The sequence below is a fragment of the Ruditapes philippinarum genome, unplaced genomic scaffold, assembly GCF_026571515.1.
Source record: "Ruditapes philippinarum isolate M1 unplaced genomic scaffold, ASM2657151v2 ctg904_1_1_1_1, whole genome shotgun sequence".
NCBI classification, from domain to species: Eukaryota; Metazoa; Mollusca; class Bivalvia; order Venerida; family Veneridae; genus Ruditapes; species Ruditapes philippinarum.
The window spans coordinates 390,001-409,980 of NW_026852177.1; the positions used below are offsets into that span (position 1 = coordinate 390,001).

Here is a 19,980-nt window from a genome sequence, read left to right on the forward strand (position 1 = left end):
AAATAGATTTTTAAACTTTTGCCCATACAGCCTTTATTTATTGACAGATAAATTTCATATTTGGTAGGAAGATAACTTGCATGTTATTCTTACTTTGGATGGAGTTAGGGGTTAGTTGGGTCAAGGTCACAAGTGCTAAAAATAAATGTTTACACTTTTGCCCATACAGTATTTATTGACAGATTTATTTCATATTTGGTTGGAAGATAACTTGCATGGTATTCTTCCTATGGATAGAGTTAGGGGCCAGTTTGATCAAGGTCATCAATGCTAAAAATAGATTTTAAAATTATAGGAAGATAACTTGCATAGTATTCTTCCTTTTGATTGAGTTAGGGATCCGTGTGTCAAGGTCACTAGGGCTAAAAATAGATTTTTAAACCTTTGCCCATACAGCCTTTATTTATTGACAGATAAATTTCATATTTGGTAGGAAGATAACTTGCATGTTATTCTTACTTTGGATGGAGTTAGGGGTTAGTTGGGTCAAGGTCAAAAGTGCTAAAAATAAATGTTTACACTTTTGCCCATACAGCCTTTATTCATTGACAGGTGTATTTCATATTTGGTAGGAAGATAACTTGCATGATATTCTATAGGTGTCAGTGGGTCAAGGTCAAGGGTGCCAAGTGTATATTTCTTACACTTACATGTCTATATATTTGATAAAGCTGAATATTCATCACTACACAAGACATAGCAATGACTTGGCAACCTATATATTTCACAATTACAAAATGCCATGACTCGGTCAAGCTATATAACTTGTGTTTACAATTTTTTGGCAATGTTTCTGTCCATAACTGAGTGAATGGGTAAACATTTTTTTGAAATATTGCTACTGACAAGAATCGGAGCCGGGGGCATTTGTGTTTAACAAACACGTTCTTGTTTAATATGTTTTCTGAATGAAAAATTGAAACTGCCGAGCGAACAGTTGATCTTGTTTAGCATTTTCAAACTGAACCGTCTAAATGGACATTATTTTGATAAAATCTTCGAGACTGCAAACAGCTGTTCCGTTTCATTCCACAAACTTTAAGTATAAATATCCCCCAGGATCATGATATTCTACAGAAGGGTACAGAACAAGAAATTTATTTTTTCTTGTCACTGGAATTTTTCATCCTAGTATAATTATTAGAGATACATGAATTTATTACCTACAGTCTGGTATAAAAAACAATGTTCTTGACCTATTCAATCTAGGGAATCCTATCGCCATGAAAATTACATATTCAAATGTTTCGCACTAGTTGCAGTAATTTATTATTCATAAAAATGGGTCAAAGACAGAAAAGGCCGGGTTGCATATGTACACAAAATATGAGGCTGTGATGTTACTTAAATTTTCTACCACTAAATGACCATTGATGTTGAAAATTTAACTTAGTTGGTAAACCGGTAAAGAATGAGCATCAGACCTGAAAAAGAATCCCACAATATGGGACCACATGTCAATGTTGTGAACCATATATCAGGAGGCTGTGGTAAGTAGTTGCTGAGAAAACTGTTACGAAAATTTCTTACTATCTTTTGATCATTAATTGTGTCAAAATTTAACTAAGTCGGCACACAACAAGTGAATGAGCAACAGACCTGAAATCGAATCCCAGGGTATGGGACCATGTGATAGTGCTGTATACCAAATATCAAAAGGCTGTGATAAGAAGTTGCTGCGTAAACTGTTCATAAATTTCCAACCATTAATGTCAAATTTAACTAAGTCGGCAAACAGTAAGTGGATGAGCGACAGACCTGAAATCGAATCCCACAATATGAGACCATGTGTTAATGCTGTTAACAAATATCAAAAGGCTGTCATAAGTAGTTGCCAAGAAAACTGTTACGAAAATTTCCTACTATTGACCATTAATGTCGAAAATTTAACTAAGTCGGCAAACAGGAAGCGGATGAGCGACAGACCTGAAATCGAATCCAACAGTATGGGACCTTGTGTTGATGCTGTATACCAAATATAAAAAGGCTGTGATAAGTAGTTGCTGAGAAAACTGTTACAAATTTTCTTACCATTGACCATTAATGTTGCAAATTTAACTGAGTCTGCAAACAGGAAGTAGATGAGCGACAGACCTGAAATCGAATCCAGCAGTATGGGACCATGTGTTGATGCTGTATACCAAATTTCAAAAGACTGCGATAAGTAGTTGCTGAGAAAACTGTTACGAAAATTTCTTACTATTGACCATTAATGTTGAAAATTAAAACTAAGTCGGCGAACAGGAAGTGGATGAGCGACAGACCTGAAATCGAATCCCACAGTATGGGACCATGTGTTGATGGTGTATACCAAATGACAAAAGGCTGTGATAAGTAGTTGCTGAGAAAACTGTTACGAAAGTTTTTTTCCCGCCCGCCTGCCCGGACGCCCGCCCGCCGCCCAACATTCACCATACTATAACCCGGGTTTGCACCAGTGCAACCCAGCCAAAAACTGACCAACGAAAAAAAGAATGAGTGGATAATCAAGTATTTTTGGCAATATCAGGATCTTTTTAATATGCATTGAATGGCTGTCATATCCAGAACAGCCCTTTAAAATATATAAAATTCTAGAAAATATTAATAATCATCGTAAATAAATTGAATTTAAAACATGTTTCCCAAATATAATTTAAAATTACATGCACTAATAAAGCTTAAATACCACTATCACTTTTACAGTCAGCGTTGTGTACAAACCATGTGTTCAACTTTATTGATTGTGATTCCATTTGGTTCTGCAATAGCAGCAGCAAAGTATAAATACCCCCTAGGATAATGCTATATATAGCGGAGTGGAGCAAGATTTGTTATTCGTGATCCATTTCTCCTTAAAATGCTTGTATACACTTCAATTATAAATACTCATTCACGATTCAAAATATTTTCAGCGGTTTAAACGTTATGAAGCGGACACAAATTAGAAACTTTTAATACTTGGCATTAAACGTGACCTTGCCCTTGGGGGTAGCCACCCAAAAGTCACCGATGTACAGTCTTCACCTCCTCGACGTCGATGTCTACTTGGTGGATATTGTCGAGTAACCACATTGAAGTTGAATTATTGTGCTCTGCACATCGTCTTCTAATGGTGATCACTTGTGCCAAGTAACTTTAAAATATTTTCAGCGGTTAAAAGATTATGAATATTTTCAGCGGTTAAAAAGTTATGGAGCGGAGATAAAATTTACACTTTCTAGTACACTTTTTAACACTTTACCTTTAAGTGTGACCTTGACATTTGGGATAGCAACCCAATTATTGCGCTTTGCACATTGTCTCATACTGGTGTTCACTTGTGCCAAGTAATGTCAAAACCATTCCAGCGGTTCAAAAGTTATGGAGCGGACACGAAAGTGGTACGTACGGACAGACGGACGGACGTGCGACCGAAAAGGGATAAAGGGCCATTTCTATTGTTATTTTCTTTTGTTTTATAGAGGGCCATGGGCCCCTTATTCTATTTGTACGAAATGAATTCCATTGTTCTCTTTTGTTCTGTTTACAGTTAGATGACCCCCTATCCCTATTCGGTAGTGCAGACAGACGGACGGACGTACTGACAAAAGGAGGCTATTCCTATAATCCCCTTCCCGCTATGCTGAAGAAGATTACAAATTACCATTTTTCCGAAGAAGTCCATAACATGTATCAGAGGAACTCCTGACAAGTTATCGTAAGTACTCTATCCTCCTTGTAACAGTTATTCCACCGTGAAGAAGAGCTGACAGTATTGTTTAAAATGTAGAATTTCAAAAGGACCATTATTCTGTTAAAATCAATGCTAAGTTATGGGCCCTGGACAGTGACCTCCATTTATGCTCTCAAGTCAGTGTGTGTAGTTTCAATCCATTCCCTTCAATCTCCAGGAGTTCTCCCTATTCTTTTGAATATTCAAGCTAATAAAGATATGTATTGTATGTAGTTTAGGATTCATTTCACTGACAATGGTGAGCAACGTCACAAAAATATTTCATTTTACAGGAAGTAAAGGTAATTTTACCTATCAAATGTGATAGAAAATTACTGACTACAGACAGCTTCTGGTATATTTAAGATACATTACTTGAATACGTTTTCAGGAGTTTTCATACAGAAATATAGGCAAAATTACAACTATTCAAAAGAATTTCTTCAAATTTGGCATGTTGTTGGAATATGATGACAAACACATTTGAAGAATAAAATAATTTGGGGTCACTATTCTCATTTTTCGAGTTATCTCCCTTGAATTGGGCATATTTGCTAACTTCAAGGCCAGATAATTTATAATGAAGGGAAATTATACCTCATCTTTTCATAAAGTTTACCTTCGTTTTAGTCAAAAGAATGAATTAGAGTGGATAGTTTGTTCCCATTTCTTCTCTTAACCTGTGAATTTTTTTACTTAAAAATGGCCTATTTTTAAAGAATTTTAAGTATCTTTATTTTTATAACAAAAATAAACAGAAATAATATAAGGAATTGCATGTTATTTTGTATTGTGCTCAACAATTAAAAGAATAAAATAATCCAGAAGTAAAACAAGAATTGATGGACGTATGTATAACTTATCATCCCTTGAAATGACCCAAAATAAGTAGAAAATTCTGATTCAGGGGCAGATAACTCATAAACGATAATGGTGACCCAAAATTTCACTTGAAATGTTTCTGTTATCATTATTATTCTAACAACATGTTTAAAGTTTAAAGAAATTCTATAGAACAGTTTTAATTTTGACTATATGTCTATATGAAAACTCCCAAAAACTTCCTTAAAACAGCAATATTTGCTCATTTATTTTGACACTGATGTGCGCCTGCTGCTACATATGTGAGTCTTTATAAAACTATCTTAAGTAAGATGGTTCTGTGTATTTGAAACATTAAAAATTAATTAATAAAAAGAACTGGCATATATAAGTTAACTTATTATATGTAAATGATCTTCAGTCTGTTACATGAATAGTGGTGTAAGTGCACTACTTGATTTTGCTGAAGTATGTCAGACATGATCTTGTATTTATCTAACAAGCTTCATATATTCTAGAAAAATTCATAATAATAAAACAGTAGAAAAAGGACACACCATCTGCAAATATCTTTTTTACTTCTCTTTCAAAAAGCACCAGTTTCAGTGCTTTTGCGCTAAAGTAACTAGGAAAGAGTTAAACCTTTTTTTGATTTAAGATATTAATTAATTCATGGTACTTTGTCATAGACCTCAACCTTACGAAATCCATCCTCACTCCAATAATTTCTAAATTTTGCCGCCATATAAATTGATTTACTTTACAGCATATGAATTAATTTAAAGTATGATTATTATTTAGTTGTAGTACCCAATATATGAAAGTGCATGGATAAATAATGTGGAGCATTTTCGCACATTTGTTACATTTATTGGGATTGCATATTTTGACTGCAAGGTATGGTGCAAAAGAGAACGAAAATCAAATCATTCAGCTATTTGATTTGTATATGCGTGGGAAATGCAAATCAACTAACTGCTTAATTAAATGTCTATTCTATGTCTTTCCCTTCATGTGCGATAAAATAAACAGAATTTTTGGAAAATCAAATATACACTTATTAACATTATATCAATCGCGTTGCAGAGTTGAGTGAACTTTTGCCGTTTGCGGTAAATCGAAGTGTTTTTATGCTCCCCGAAAACTTTCGGGGGAGCATATAGTCGGCGCCTTGTCCGTCTGTCCGTCCGTCTGTCCGTCCGTTGTCTTGTCCGGAGCATAACTTGAAAACCCTTGGAGATAATTTGTTTAAACTTCATACAGTGGTAGAGGGCATTGAGGGGGAGTGCAGTGTCAAAGAACCATAACTCTATTTTGCCCGGTTTTTGAATTATCTCCCCTGATAGAAAAATCTTGTCCGGGACATAACTCTAAAACTATAAGAGATATCAACATGAAACTTTGTAGGTGAATAGATCTCAATGGGTAGATGTGCAGTGCATAAGAACAATAACTCTTTTTGTCCTAATTTTGGAGTTATTGCCCTTTGTTAATTTTAACACTTTGAACTTTGTCCGGAACATAACTCTAAAACTATAAGAGATATCAAAATGAAACATTGTAGGTAGATAGATCTCATTGAGTAGAAGTGCAGTGCAAAAAGAACCATAACTCTGTTAAGCCTAATTTTTTGTAATTATCTCCCCTTATAGAAATATCTTGTCCGGGACATAACTCTAAAGCTATAAGAGATATCAACATGAAACTTTGTAGGTGAATAGATCTCAATGGGTAGATGTGCGGTGCATAAGAACAATTACTCTTTTTGTCCTAATTTTGGAGTTATTACCCTTTGTTAATTTTAACACTTTGAACTTTGTCCGGAACATAACTCTAAAACTATAAGAGATATCAAAATGAAACATTGTAGGTAGATAGAACTCATTGAGTAGAAGTGCAGTGCAAAAGAACCATAACTCTGTTAAGCCTCATTTTTTAATTATTTCCCCTTTTAGAAAAATCTTGTCCAGGACATAGCTGTAAATTTATAAGAGATATCAACATGAAACTTTGTAGGTAGATATATCTCAATGGGTAGATGTGCGTGCACAAGAATCATAACTCTGCATTGCCTAAATCTGGAGTTATTGCCCTTTGTTTTTTTTTTACTTTTTGAAGTTGTCCGGGACATAACTCAGAAACCATAAGAGATATTAACAAGAAACTTTGTAGGTTGATAGATCACATTGATTAGAAGTGCAGTGCAAAGAACAGTTACTCTCCCTTGCCTAATTTTCGAATTATTGCACTTTGAACTTTTTCCACGGACATAACTCTGAAACTACAAGAGGTGTACTTTCCTGTGTCCAAAACCAATTCGGGGAGCATCACCCGGCTCAAACCGGGCTCTTGTTTCTTTCTTTTATTGATATTTCTAGATATATTGTTACCTTTAAAATCTTGTAAATTCAGTTAAGGTAGACGATGAGTAATGGGCACTATAAGGAACTGTCAAATTGACAACATCAGACATTTATATGTCTTAAAGGTATGCAATACGTGTGGTTTATGAGTTATGGATATATTTCTTAACTAAATCTTTGCTATTAGAAGGTTCTTTTTCAGAAATGAGGTATTTAAAATAATCTATTTTAAACACTTATTTGATCATTTCCATATATAAATAGCCTTATTCAAAATATCCCTAAAATTTACAAAATGAGGGACATATTTTAAAGTGTGCTTTCATTTTCTTAAAAGTATATTGGTTGATCATGCGAAATATAAAATACTTTTACCCGTGTAGTTTTTATTTAATTAAACTTTGAAAATATCTTGTATCATATTTGCCATTAAATCTGGCATTTTTTAGCTAATAAATACCTACAATAATATTATAATTAAAATCAAACACTTTATTCTTCCTAAAGGGATCCGAGAGATATAAATAATGTTAAAAAAGAAAAAAATAGTTGCCCCTTCTAGGGTTTGAACCCATGCCCTCAATTTCAATGTAGTTGACAAGTGATTCTAGCCTATTTGAATACTAAATGAAGCTTAAATGATATAAACCTTGATACATTGTAGGCTCTGACATTATTCATTCCTGAAGCTCCTTACACACGCACATGCACGCAAATATCATTTTTGTGACTTTTATTTATTAAATATGATCATCGAAAAGTATGGTTATTTTCAATAAAAAAATCACATTAATCTCGAAGTTAATACACGGCTGCTGTCAATTGTAGAAATAATTTCTTTTTATCTCTAGTAATGTTATAAATTTCTAATAAACATTCTTGAATTAGATATCAAATTAAAAAAATATGTTTTTACTGATGCTTACCTGGTAAGGAAAGTAATTCCAATACAAACAAGTTATATTTCAAATCCCAGATAAAAACTGAAAGTAAAACACCCACTGGAATGAATAAATTGTGATGAATTTCAAAAAGACCAATTTCAGGGTTTTTTTTTATTTGTTATACGCGTAAACTTAAAGTAATGGTACATTTACATGGCATGGTGACATGTTGAAACAGTTTTATCAATGTAATGGAAGACTGTAACCTGAATTTTAGACAGGTATAAGAGAATTTACTAACATCATGTTCAAGGGAGTCAAAGATAAAAAGCTACTTGACATTGGTGATAAATAAAGTTGATTTATTGGGAGATCATTCTACTATTATGTTGAATTGTACAGTTGTACATAGAATGTCACAAGTAAATAGCTGATATGCCTGTCTCCAATATTAAAATGTCTTGTATATCATTTACCGGGATAGGTAACATAGTGTTTAAGATAAAAGCTATTTATTTACCAGTAAAAAACCTACGGAAAAGACAATTTCAAAATGATATAACTATGATATAACAATTCGTAAAACTGGCCTTAAATTTGTTCGATAAATTTATAAAGAGTGCAATTTATTGTTGAATATGTTTACATTTCATTTCCATCAAAGTTTTCGAGTTCGTTATTCATAACCATAACGCGACACGAATGACAGTTTCGTTTAGTTTCATACTAGCTAAACTAAAACTACTTCTAGAAATATATTTTTGGACTTACACGATTTTAAGGTCTATTTATAGCTTGCGAATTATTCATATATAGCAATAAAATGCACTACTACATAACCCACTGTGTACTACAAAATTATTAGTAATTTCATGTAGAATATACAAATGTGAGAAATAAATTACAGAATTTAAGTTTATTTTTTGTTTTGTCTTTTATACTATACTTCTTTCCGTAAAATTGTTCCCGTTCTCATTCTTTAATATGGCATGCTGCGGATCACCGAAAGGGAAACCAATATATGACTTTAAATAATAGAAATCGGAAGGAATTCTTCGTTCCGAATTGATTTTTAGCTGTAAATTGAAGAGATTAATTAATAAAAATCTGGTTCATGGACAAACAAATTGTAAATTCTTCGTGGGCGCGGTGCAATAATTAAAAAATGTATATGATATAAGCTGAACTATCGATTAAATTCCAAAATTCATTTATAAATATTGTTGTTTTTTTTTTCTTTCATGGATATAACACCATGCAATAAATGAAAAACCTAAGTTCTTCTAGACTTAACAGCAAAGTAATAGCTAATAATTTGACTTTTTAGCCCATTTTTTAGCAACTTTTGCATTCATTTCGAGCTAAATATGACAATTGCAACCCACTTTTTGGACATCACCTCTTTAAACAAACATATACTTGTTTGTACAGTTTCTTCACATTTAGATAGCCACAAACAAGAATTAAAAGGCTTATCTCAGTTTCTAAATGAATGAACGGAGGTAATTCACTGAACATGTGCATAATGATCCCCTTTGTGTACATTTATTTACTTAAAGGGCTGTTTCTGTTTATATACACATCATAGACATTAAAACAGTGTTATAATCATGCATAATATGCTTGTGAATAGGCAGATTTACTTTTGGTTATCAAAGAAACTTTTTCTACCTTGGCCATTTATGAGGCACATTCAAATATTGATAAAACAAATGACATTATGACATTATTACTTGTGAATGTGTAAATGTTGATTATCAAATGGAAAACAATCAATTCTTATCACTTGTTTGCACCTTAACCACAAGATAATAGGCTATCCAGAAGCAACTGAACTAAATTCTGCTTTATTTTCAATGCATTGCACACCCTAAGAATGTGTTGATATTCATGCCCTGAAACCAAGTCAGTTTTAAGACAGAACCTTCAAATGCCACTTATTGAAGCTTTTATATTACCTATCCCGGTAAATGATATACAAGACATTTTAATATGGGAGACAGGCGTAGCAGCTATTTACTTGTGACGTTCTATGTAAAATTTTGAGCAAAATGGGAAAAATTATGTACCGAGCGCAGAAATTCCCGCCCAAAATCACAGGTGAAATATTAATTGAAACAGCATCCTAATTTTTTTAAGCATAAATATATATTAATTTGAACGTGAAGATATCAGTGCGGTATAACGTACCCCGGATATTGCTCGATGTTATGAGGACTTTCATCCCATTTGCGACTTTGAACGGGGAACAAAGGTAAGTTCATTGACGTTATTAAGTCATTTTGAATTGGTTTAATATAAATTTTAGAGAAAACAAATACTTCGATAATTTCTCTAGTGCCAGAAAACCCATAAATGTTGAAAATTAGCTTTGAAATCTAATCAGGAGGTAAAATTCGCCTCTTTTCTCTCGTGATAGATGAGCTCAGATAAGTCACATTAGATGTTTTGTGTATATACTTCCTTAAAAGAAAAACTGAAATCGAATGATTTTTATTAACACACACTTTAACGATATCCTCATTAACACGCTTAAACTTTATTTCATCCATAGTGTAATTTTTAAACAAGTGGGAAATTTAATCTCTGTATTTGTCCGTAAACAGTAATAAGATGAAAATGCATTGTTGAATCTAAAATATTTGAATAAATATCATAAACAGTACATTTTCAGCAAAATAAAATGGCATCGAATAACAGACGTAAAAATTAGACAAAAATATATATCGATTTTCCATAGTAATTTGCTCATTCTGTACATTAAAGTTGTGTTATTGTGCAATACTCTGTACATTAAAAATCAATACTCGGTACACTTGTTTGTATCTTTTTTAACCTATAGTTGTTCACCTCTAACATCATCAAAAATAGGGAAAGTGTTTTCACCATGTCCTGTCAAGTTAAATAAACAAGGTAGGTGTAAAGTCAAAGTTCCCGTATATAACGAGTGTACGGATCAACGTATATGTCATATATGGACTTTCATCATATACGGTCTTGTACGTACATCTCTGTATTTCAAGCTTTCCGTATTTTACCAGTATATTAATGATATACGAAACTCCGTACACTTACGTATATCCTTACATTTTTTCGCAGTGGTTATAATTCATGTTTGTGGTATTGGGACCATTTCTTAGATTATAAGGAGTGACATCATTAACAGATTCAGGAACTACAGAAGATAGATATGGTGGTACCAGGAAGTTTGTCATATTTGAGTACATCATTAGTTTGTTGTTTTAGCCTTTTCTACTTACAAGGTTTGATAGTGATACTAGGTTGGTGACTCCAGCAATGATACGAGCTAAATCCAACTTGATCTGTTCCAATTCATGTTCTTATTTTTGTCCAATTGCCCCATACGACGTCTACATATTTTAAGAATGACCTAATAAAGGAGCGACCTAATAAATGATAAGTAAATAGATTCAAGAGGCTAAATTTTAATTTCCACATGATATCGATCATTGCCAAGGTTCGTGTTTGATATTAGAAATGTGTTAACACCAGGATCCGTTTTTAGATAGCGTAACTCCAGTATCTGAATCCCTTATCTTGTCACGGTCTGAGTTCAGGATTTCAACATCGGTTATAGGGTTTTCAACTTTAAGATAAGGAGATTTGTCATCAACAATCAATCGAATGATTGATTGTATTTCCAAGACGATGTCATTGATAAAGACAATGAACAGAAATGGTACAAATATGAGGAACATCAGCGTAGATATCAGACCCGGTGGAAAATTTTGGAAATATAAAAAGACGGCTCTTACCTTTTGCTCCGTTTATTTTAAACATAGATAAATACATACAACCATACAAAGAAACAGACATTTAAACCGAACAAACAAAATTTATATACATGCTACATTCAAACAAAAAATAAGAAGCCTGTTATTATTAATGTAAAATCCCTTTTAACTGTTCTATATATAGTTTAATAGACCAGTAGTTTAATGAACGAAAAACATTCCTAGTCGAATTGAATCTAAAAATATTTCCTACACAATATTTCCTTTACACTTACAAACTGGTCATGAAATGAAAATACAAAATGTATATTTCAAACTTTCCCAAATGTTTCTCAAAATATCTATCTTGTTAATTATTGTTTGTATTTCTCTATCGATTTGGTAATGGTACTTAATTTAATGCTTAGTAACCTCTATGGAATGTCTTTCTTAAATTATTTTACAATAATATATGTACTTCTTTACAAATAAAAAGCAAAATATTTGTTTTATAATCTGCATATTGTATGCATCAAAGAAATTGTATTCTTGTCAAATGCAAATGAGAAGTTTCAAAAAGACACGAATCATTTCAAAAACATGTTAACGGTCCCAAAAGATGTGTTCTAAGCTTTCAACATGTTGATTGCAAAACCAGCATTTTGGATAGTCTTTTATGGTATCTTAATAAACAGTTCGTGTGAACCATGCATTCTGTGTATAATTCTGTATTGAAACCATTGTAAATTCGTGATTTCTTAGTAAATCAAATATAAGTGAACAAATTTTGTTCCATAATTTATTGTCAATTTTTTTCTTTTGTTGTGAACCTTTTTTTAATTTTCAAAATGACAAATTGTCACGAGTCCTTTTTTCAAATTACTAACAGTTCAAACAGCAATTCAAAGATATACAACTTCTCCATGACGAATGCACTTATAATGAAAAAAAAAAAACCCAAAAAACCCCCAAAAACACTCACATTATAGATTTAATTTCATTCATGAATCTCATATAAAACTCCATTCATATCACCTATATACACTGAAAACATAAAACCATGACTTGTTTTACCAATCAATATATTTGGGTTTAAAAAAACAATGGATATTCTAACAATTTATCAGAATATAGAACTTTTTTTAAACCATTTAAAGTATCTTTCAAAAATTAGTTTGTACAGGATCTTTGGTGTCTGGGGAATGAGCACCAAAATTGAACAATTTAACATAAATATTTATCACTTTAGAAGCAAATCTAACAATTTTCAATTGCTTGTTATGATTCGCCTTACCCAAGTTGCTTTATGCCACAATAAGCGCAGCAGATAAGTTTTTCAAAAAATCTTATTAATGGAAAGAAGAGGTAAATCTACGATAGCTTATGGTTCTTATAAGAACTTCGTTCGTGATCTTGAAAATAAAAACAATTCAGTTAGCTAATGTATTACAAAATCATGTAAAACAATTGTACTTTGATAACAAGACAATATGGAATCTTACCCGAAACCTCACATTCTATTATATTATTATATACATGTAGCTAACATAAATTTATAAGTTTTGTTAAAGATATACACATTCCAACTTTATCAAATGCAGAGACTAAAACGCTTGAGGGTGAAATTAAATTAGAAGAAGTATCTTTTTTGTAAAGAATATGAAAAATTGTAAAATCCAGGCTCTTCCGGATTTACAGCAGAATTTCAAAAATGTTTTTAAAGAATCGGCTAACTTGTTTGCAGAGCCCTAAATCACGCTTTTATGTCTGAAAACTTATCTGTAACATAAACACAGGTTATAATTATATGTATCCCTAAAGGTGATAAACAAACCTGAACAATTTTTGAAAGATTGGCGACCCATTACACGGCTGAATATAATTTATAAAATTGGTTCTGGATGCATAGCCAGACTTGATGAACAACTTAAAAAAAATCTGCATTTCACTGACTACAAATGGTGTTAAATTGTTTTGTGTGGAAAATGTTTGTCTTGTAGACAGTAAATATCACATTTTGCATCTTCTATGTGCTGAAATACTTGCAGTTTAGAAATAAGATTGTAAGATATTTAATTTACTCATTTGTTTTCACTAACACAATCAGTTATATAACTACAGACCTATAACACTCAATGGTTGTTAAATTTAAAAAAAGAACTTGTCACATGCATACAAAAACAACAAATACATTTACACGCAAACTGAGAACAATTTTACAACGAATTAAATGTTAACTAAAATATACTATATTTACAGTCACGTTTACTTTACATGAAATCAATTATATAGACAGCTTATCCTAACTCAAATAGCACTTGACAAAATAAAAATGTTGGCTTTAATAATTTCAGAAAGTTTTAGTTTAAGTTTAATATTTTCAAAGTCCGAAAAATTACTCCTAAATAAAAGTTCGAAAAGAAACCAATGATCATAAAATGATCATAAATTATAACCCCGCGTTGTTATATACCCCTGCATAGATATAATGTAATACCGAATGGTACACACCTTACAATGTCGTTCAGGTTTAAGTTACAATGTTTGGTGTAATCATGAACTTTTAGACATGAAAGTGTATATATAAAAACAAATAAAAAAAGAAAATAATAAATTGGAGATACGCTGACGTTTTATTTGAATATAGACTGCAGATATATGCAATGAGTTAATACAATTTACTATCTTTCACAAGCAATGTTAGTTTACAGAAGTGTATAATTTACATAATTATAACGATCTTACTATCAACATTATAAAAAGACTATGTACATATTTTCAATTGTAAATTTTATCATAAATGCCAAATGATTTTACACCATCATCATTCAGAAAATGTGTGACACTATTGGGAAATGTATCATTTTTATCAAAGATTTATACATGTACTTGCGAGCAAAATATTTTCACAGAAAAACAACTTTAATTTTTAACATCACCTCAACGTAAAAGGATCATCATGTTTGTGACAATATATTTGATTATATCGTATGATAAATTTATCATTATCTCATCACACGATACAAATTCAACTTGTGCGTCGTACATTATTAAATCACAATGAATACATCAGTATATCATCACATGTCGTCATAGTTCACTCTTGCTTGTAATGTCTCTATTATTACCATCATCATCAAATTCATCATCATTGCAAAGCAAAAGTAACATTTTAATGCAAATGATAAAAGAAACAGCATAACTACCCTTAAAAAATTGTTATTATTTACAAGTATTTTGAATTATAAGTATGTACATATCTTGTTAATTTGAATATTGCTGCATTTGAGTTTAACTAGTGTTTGTAAACATCAAATTTATGTGTACTTTAGTTAGAACAGCAGGTGTGCTCAACGGCAGCACTATCCAAAACTTATCCAATAAATCCTATATAACTAGGTAGAGCTATGATTAATATTTTATTTTATTCATATAACAATAATAACATAAAAATGACACAATTTTAGAGAGACTGGTTCCTTTGGATTTATGATCTGTCTAACCAAAAATAAGTTGTAGAAATGTAAGTAGTTTAGTATAGTATGATTTTAATTCAGATATGTACTATTCTATAGATAAATAAAAAAAATGACCGTTGAATTGAAATAATTGAATACAAATTAATCTCTATATATAGCACTAATTAACAGTACAATAACATTCACGATTCAAGATTACATAATGACAGTACACAGGTAGCATCACTCGAGTAAGACAAATGTAAGACGTATTGATTACTGTCAAAATTAGATTCATTACATCTGATAAACGTATCCAAAAATTTGTATGACGAACATCCTTAAATTTGCGAAAAAAAATCATATTATGCATAGGCTTTAACAATTCGTACTTTATTTTAATTGAATATAGACACGGGTATGCAATTACATGTACTGAATTATAAGGTCCTCTTTACATACATACTTACATAATTATGCTTTACTATTAAATGCATAATACATTTGTGTGTATGACAGTGAAAACGTCTGATTGGTATTAAGTATAAATTTATGAATTACATCAATCATTATTCTAACACTCCCCGTGATTTTGTCACTTTAGACAAATTAGAAAAAACGGTGTTAAACTGCCAATAGACACTGGTTAGGGACTACTTGAATATGCGGCTGTTATGTTTTCTCCTACGATTATATAGTGTACAATGCCTTTAAAAGCAAAAATAAAAAAACATGTTTATTGATATTTTCAGTTTTCTTTTCTTACAATACTGAAATAATATCTCACATACAATAACGCCACAGATTTGATCCATATAGGGTGCGAAATCGAACAGCATTATTCATCATTTCTTAAATATAACACATTTATATTGTAGGTAGATCATTCAATTGCAAACAAACATGTTACACAATAAGTTATTGCATTGGCAATATTTCTAATTCAGTTCTGGTTTTTGCTACCCAATGTTAATTTTTTTCTCAGGCCATGGAGTGTAATGTTGAAGATTTATCACACGTTTGATTTTGACAGATTGTACATAGAGGATATTGAATGAGTGTATGTTCAATACTGAATTTATTGCACGAGTTGAATAAAATTATATTATGCGAGCCTCTTGCGAGCATAATATAATTTTATTCAACGTTTGTTTGTTTGTTATATTTCACGCCTTTTCCCAACAGTATTTAACGAGTTCAATAAATTTAGTAATGGACGTACACAAAGTTAATATTTTATTTATTACATACACAAAATAAAGACCGTTTAAAGTGAAAAAAGTCATTATTCATTGACGCGCCTATAGTATTACGCTAACATGTAGCGCGTCTTTACACTATGTTTGTATAACGCCAATGACGTCACGTCAAAATATATACACGGCCGTGCAATACCATTTTTACGGAGTCGCAAAATTGGCACTGGTGTGTGATAATGTGGTTTAGTAATATTTACAAAAAAACATGTTTTATTTTCAAGATATTGATTTTTTCCCTTCCATATTCTAATTTTCATTTTTCCAATTCTAACTGTAATTTTACTTGATTCAATTCGGTTCATAAGAGTTTGTTCAGTCCCTTACGATGTTACAAATTGGTGGTGGCTTCTGCGGCATCATCATTCTTATGCAAATTAGCGAATTCATTTTTATGAGACTCTGAAAGATTAACAGAGTCTCTTAATGAAACACAGTATTTCTTCAACTCCTGCAACGTATTGGAGATTTCTATCAAACGATCTTCTAAATTTTGTTGTATTGTCAACGAATCGTCATGTACTTTTTCAGTGTCTGAGATATTTAGGTCATCAGATATTTTCAGATACAAATTCCCTGTTAGTTTTGAGTAGAAAGATTTTCTTTTATCATCCTGTTGAAAAAAAATATGATCGTGATGTTTTTCGTTGTTTCATCATTTAGTTTAAAATGACTGATCCAATCTCAAGGGAAAAGTTCAGTAATTCAAAATAGGAATAATATTGTGATATCTAGAAAGACATCTAGAAAATTGAACAATTTCTAGATATTTGTTATAGTATTATGAACACAACAAAATAAAATTTGAATGAAAGTAACAAAAAGGAAAGTGAAACGACCTGTGTCTATTATTTATTGCCGAAGTAGACATTCAAAAAAGAAATATCGATAACCTCAGGGGCGAACAGATGATCACATTATTTATTGGCTTACATACTAAGCAAGTCTGCAAATGAAAATAAGATGTAAAACATTCATTAACTTTTAACTGTCATCTATGTAAACATATGCAGTACCCAGAAAAATCTATAAAGACAAAAAAAGTATTAACTAAGGAAAATTCTAGGTCTTATGCCTCCGGAATGATTTATTTTTAAAATATAAATGACAAGTACTTTAAAGTCGAATAACAGGGCAGGAATACTGCATACAGGTTTTGCATTATTACATTGATTACAATTTTTGCGAAAATCATTCGCTATTTATCCCTATTTAAAGATGCGTTTGGAACATTTGTCTAGCCAAAAAAATTGTCAAAACATTGTATTCCAACCGAATAACGCTTTTTGTTGACAATTTATGTTTCTTAAATTTAAAATTAAACTTTTTTCTGTTTACATATTGCTACCATTTTGTCACGTGTAATGACTTATCCAATAAAAGTTTCAGCATCTGTTTGACAGTAGCATGCAGACATGTTTTTAAGAAAGAAATTGAATTGAAATTTAGTTAAAATGCGCGAAAATTGGATATTTTTATCGGAAAATCGTTACATTATAACTGACATTCAATGATTAACCTGCTTGGAATATCTTAATGAATGCAAAGCAGATATTTGTATGTTTACCCGTGGTTAATTTTCGAGGATTCGTTTGCACAAAACATGTCGATCCCGCAATTTTGAGATAATTTTTCAAAATTTTCATTCATCGTGAAAGGAGATATATGTCTCGATATTTACCGTATACTGAGAGATATATCTTTTGTGCTATGTTTGCATGTAAAGATATAAAAATATGTCTTACTCAAAACAATGCGAGAGAAAAATGATAACTGACGGGTAATACGAGTACGCTACGTCGATTTATATATCTATTGTTTTGTTTTTGATGATCAAGACGAGATCATGTAATACTAATTTGATCATCATTGACGAGACAAATGACCGAACGGCTGGACTTAAAAGTAGAAAGCAGAAGATGATGTCATGATGACGTAATGCATCACACTTTCACCAAAGTTAAACTTCAGCTTCATTTTAGAAGGAAAAGCTACACGTTCTTAATTCCCATATACACGCGCCTCTTAGAATTAACCATAAAAGAAAACCATTGAGAAAACATGGCCGCGAGTAAGGTTCGAACCCTAACCCAAATCGGTAGCCAAAGCTCCAGTTTTTAACTGTGAAATACAAATAAAAACAGGATTGTTTATAATAACACTAAAAGAACCAATAAAGAAAATTTATGATTATTGTGTTGACATCATTTAACAGCAAAAGAAACTCACTATTTTGAAAATATTAAATGGAAATGGCATGTGTTCTCTTTCCATGCGTGCTACTATCTTTGCTCGTCTGACAAGAAAACCGCTCAGTGAAGTTTGCTCTATCTCCCTGTATGTGTTCATCATTTTCGCTATCAGCATGTTCAACAGCACAACAATAATAAAGAACATAAATGCCATCATTACCATCGCACCAGCAAATCTGAAACGTTAAAAGATAAGAGGGTAAGTGTTCTAAAACTGTAAACTTTCATTTTAAAACAAAACTATATACAAAAAAGAGGATGACTTGTTCACAAATGAATGCTTTATATATAAAAACAGGTAAAAATCCAGTGCTATTGTATCACCTATCATATAAATATATGTAAAACATTCAATCATATCGCAGCATAGACAATAAAGGGTGCAATGCTTTGCTTGGTGAAATGAAATATAAACACTTCGAAATCTATTCAATTACAATGGTTCCGATATTTATATGGTCGCATTTCAAGAAAGTCGTAACAAAAACAATGTATCTGATATCCCATTCCATATTATTTAGGTTTCATGATAATTTTTCGCGAAGGACACAAAGTTTGAATATACGAACATAATTGTTTTAATTTTATTACTTTGGTTTGATATTTATTACGATGTTATACAATTTTTTGCAGATATTTCGTCATGAGTTTAATACTCATTGAAGAATGAATAACAAATAAAAATAGATAAATAGCATAATTACTAGAACAACTAACCATCCTGGTGTTCACAATAACAACACATTTATAACACAAACGTCTTGTAATAAAGCTTACACGAACGGCTGTTAATATTGATGTAACTTACTTATAACCTTCGTCTCCAGTGTATTCAACAATACCGTCCGATTCAATCATGATTCTTATACCAACAATCCCTATCTTCCAAAACGACCTATAAGGAATAAAATAATATCACTTATTTACAGTAGGACGACATATTTTCAAATTATTTTACTAGTAAATGTACTGAATCCTAAATTTACGTATAAAGCTTTTTTCGTAACTTTTCAAAAATATCCCTTTCGTTGAATTGTTATTCATTTAGATGGGTCTTTTAAAAATGACCTTAAAAACATTTTCTGGGCAAGCATTGATTTTGTTGTCAATATCACACTGATACTCTTATGGTCATAATAGGACATTTAGCTTGGTATACTCCAGGTGCCTTTCAGTGAATTACTTCAAGGAACAATTACACACTTGTGTATGACCACCGAAGCTAGCTATATAGTTTCTGACATGAAAGAATCCAAATTCGGAATGAACGTAAAAATAAGAGATCATAAGATCTTCTTTCATGTCCGTGAAACATCAATGAGATTTCTATGAAAAACATATTTTACTAATTCTTTACTAAGTTATTTGTTTGAGATTTTTGGTTTAAAGGTATTGATGTTAAAGGTGTGAGTTATAGTTCCATATAGACATACTTGCAGGACAAAAATCGTATAATGTACTTTACTTTAAGTTGCATGACTTAAGTATATGTAAAGGGTCATTGATTTATAAGCCAA

General features: G+C 31.4%; 1 protein-coding gene across 1 annotated transcript in view; it reads right to left on the minus strand.

Moving 5' to 3' along the window:
• Positions 1-16,101: 16,101 nt before the first annotated feature.
• The window catches only part of LOC132751593 (uncharacterized), a 55,100-nt gene continuing 51,221 nt past the window's right edge, over positions 16,102-19,980 (minus strand). Inside the window, exons 11-13 of the mRNA XM_060741781.1 lie at positions 19,272-19,358; positions 18,441-18,639; positions 16,102-16,824 (exon numbers count right to left, since the gene is read on the minus strand). Of these exons, the coding sequence (XP_060597764.1) occupies positions 16,543-16,824; positions 18,441-18,639; positions 19,272-19,358 (568 nt within the window). The 3' untranslated portion in view covers positions 16,102-16,542. The remainder of the gene's footprint in view (positions 16,825-18,440; positions 18,640-19,271; positions 19,359-19,980) is intronic.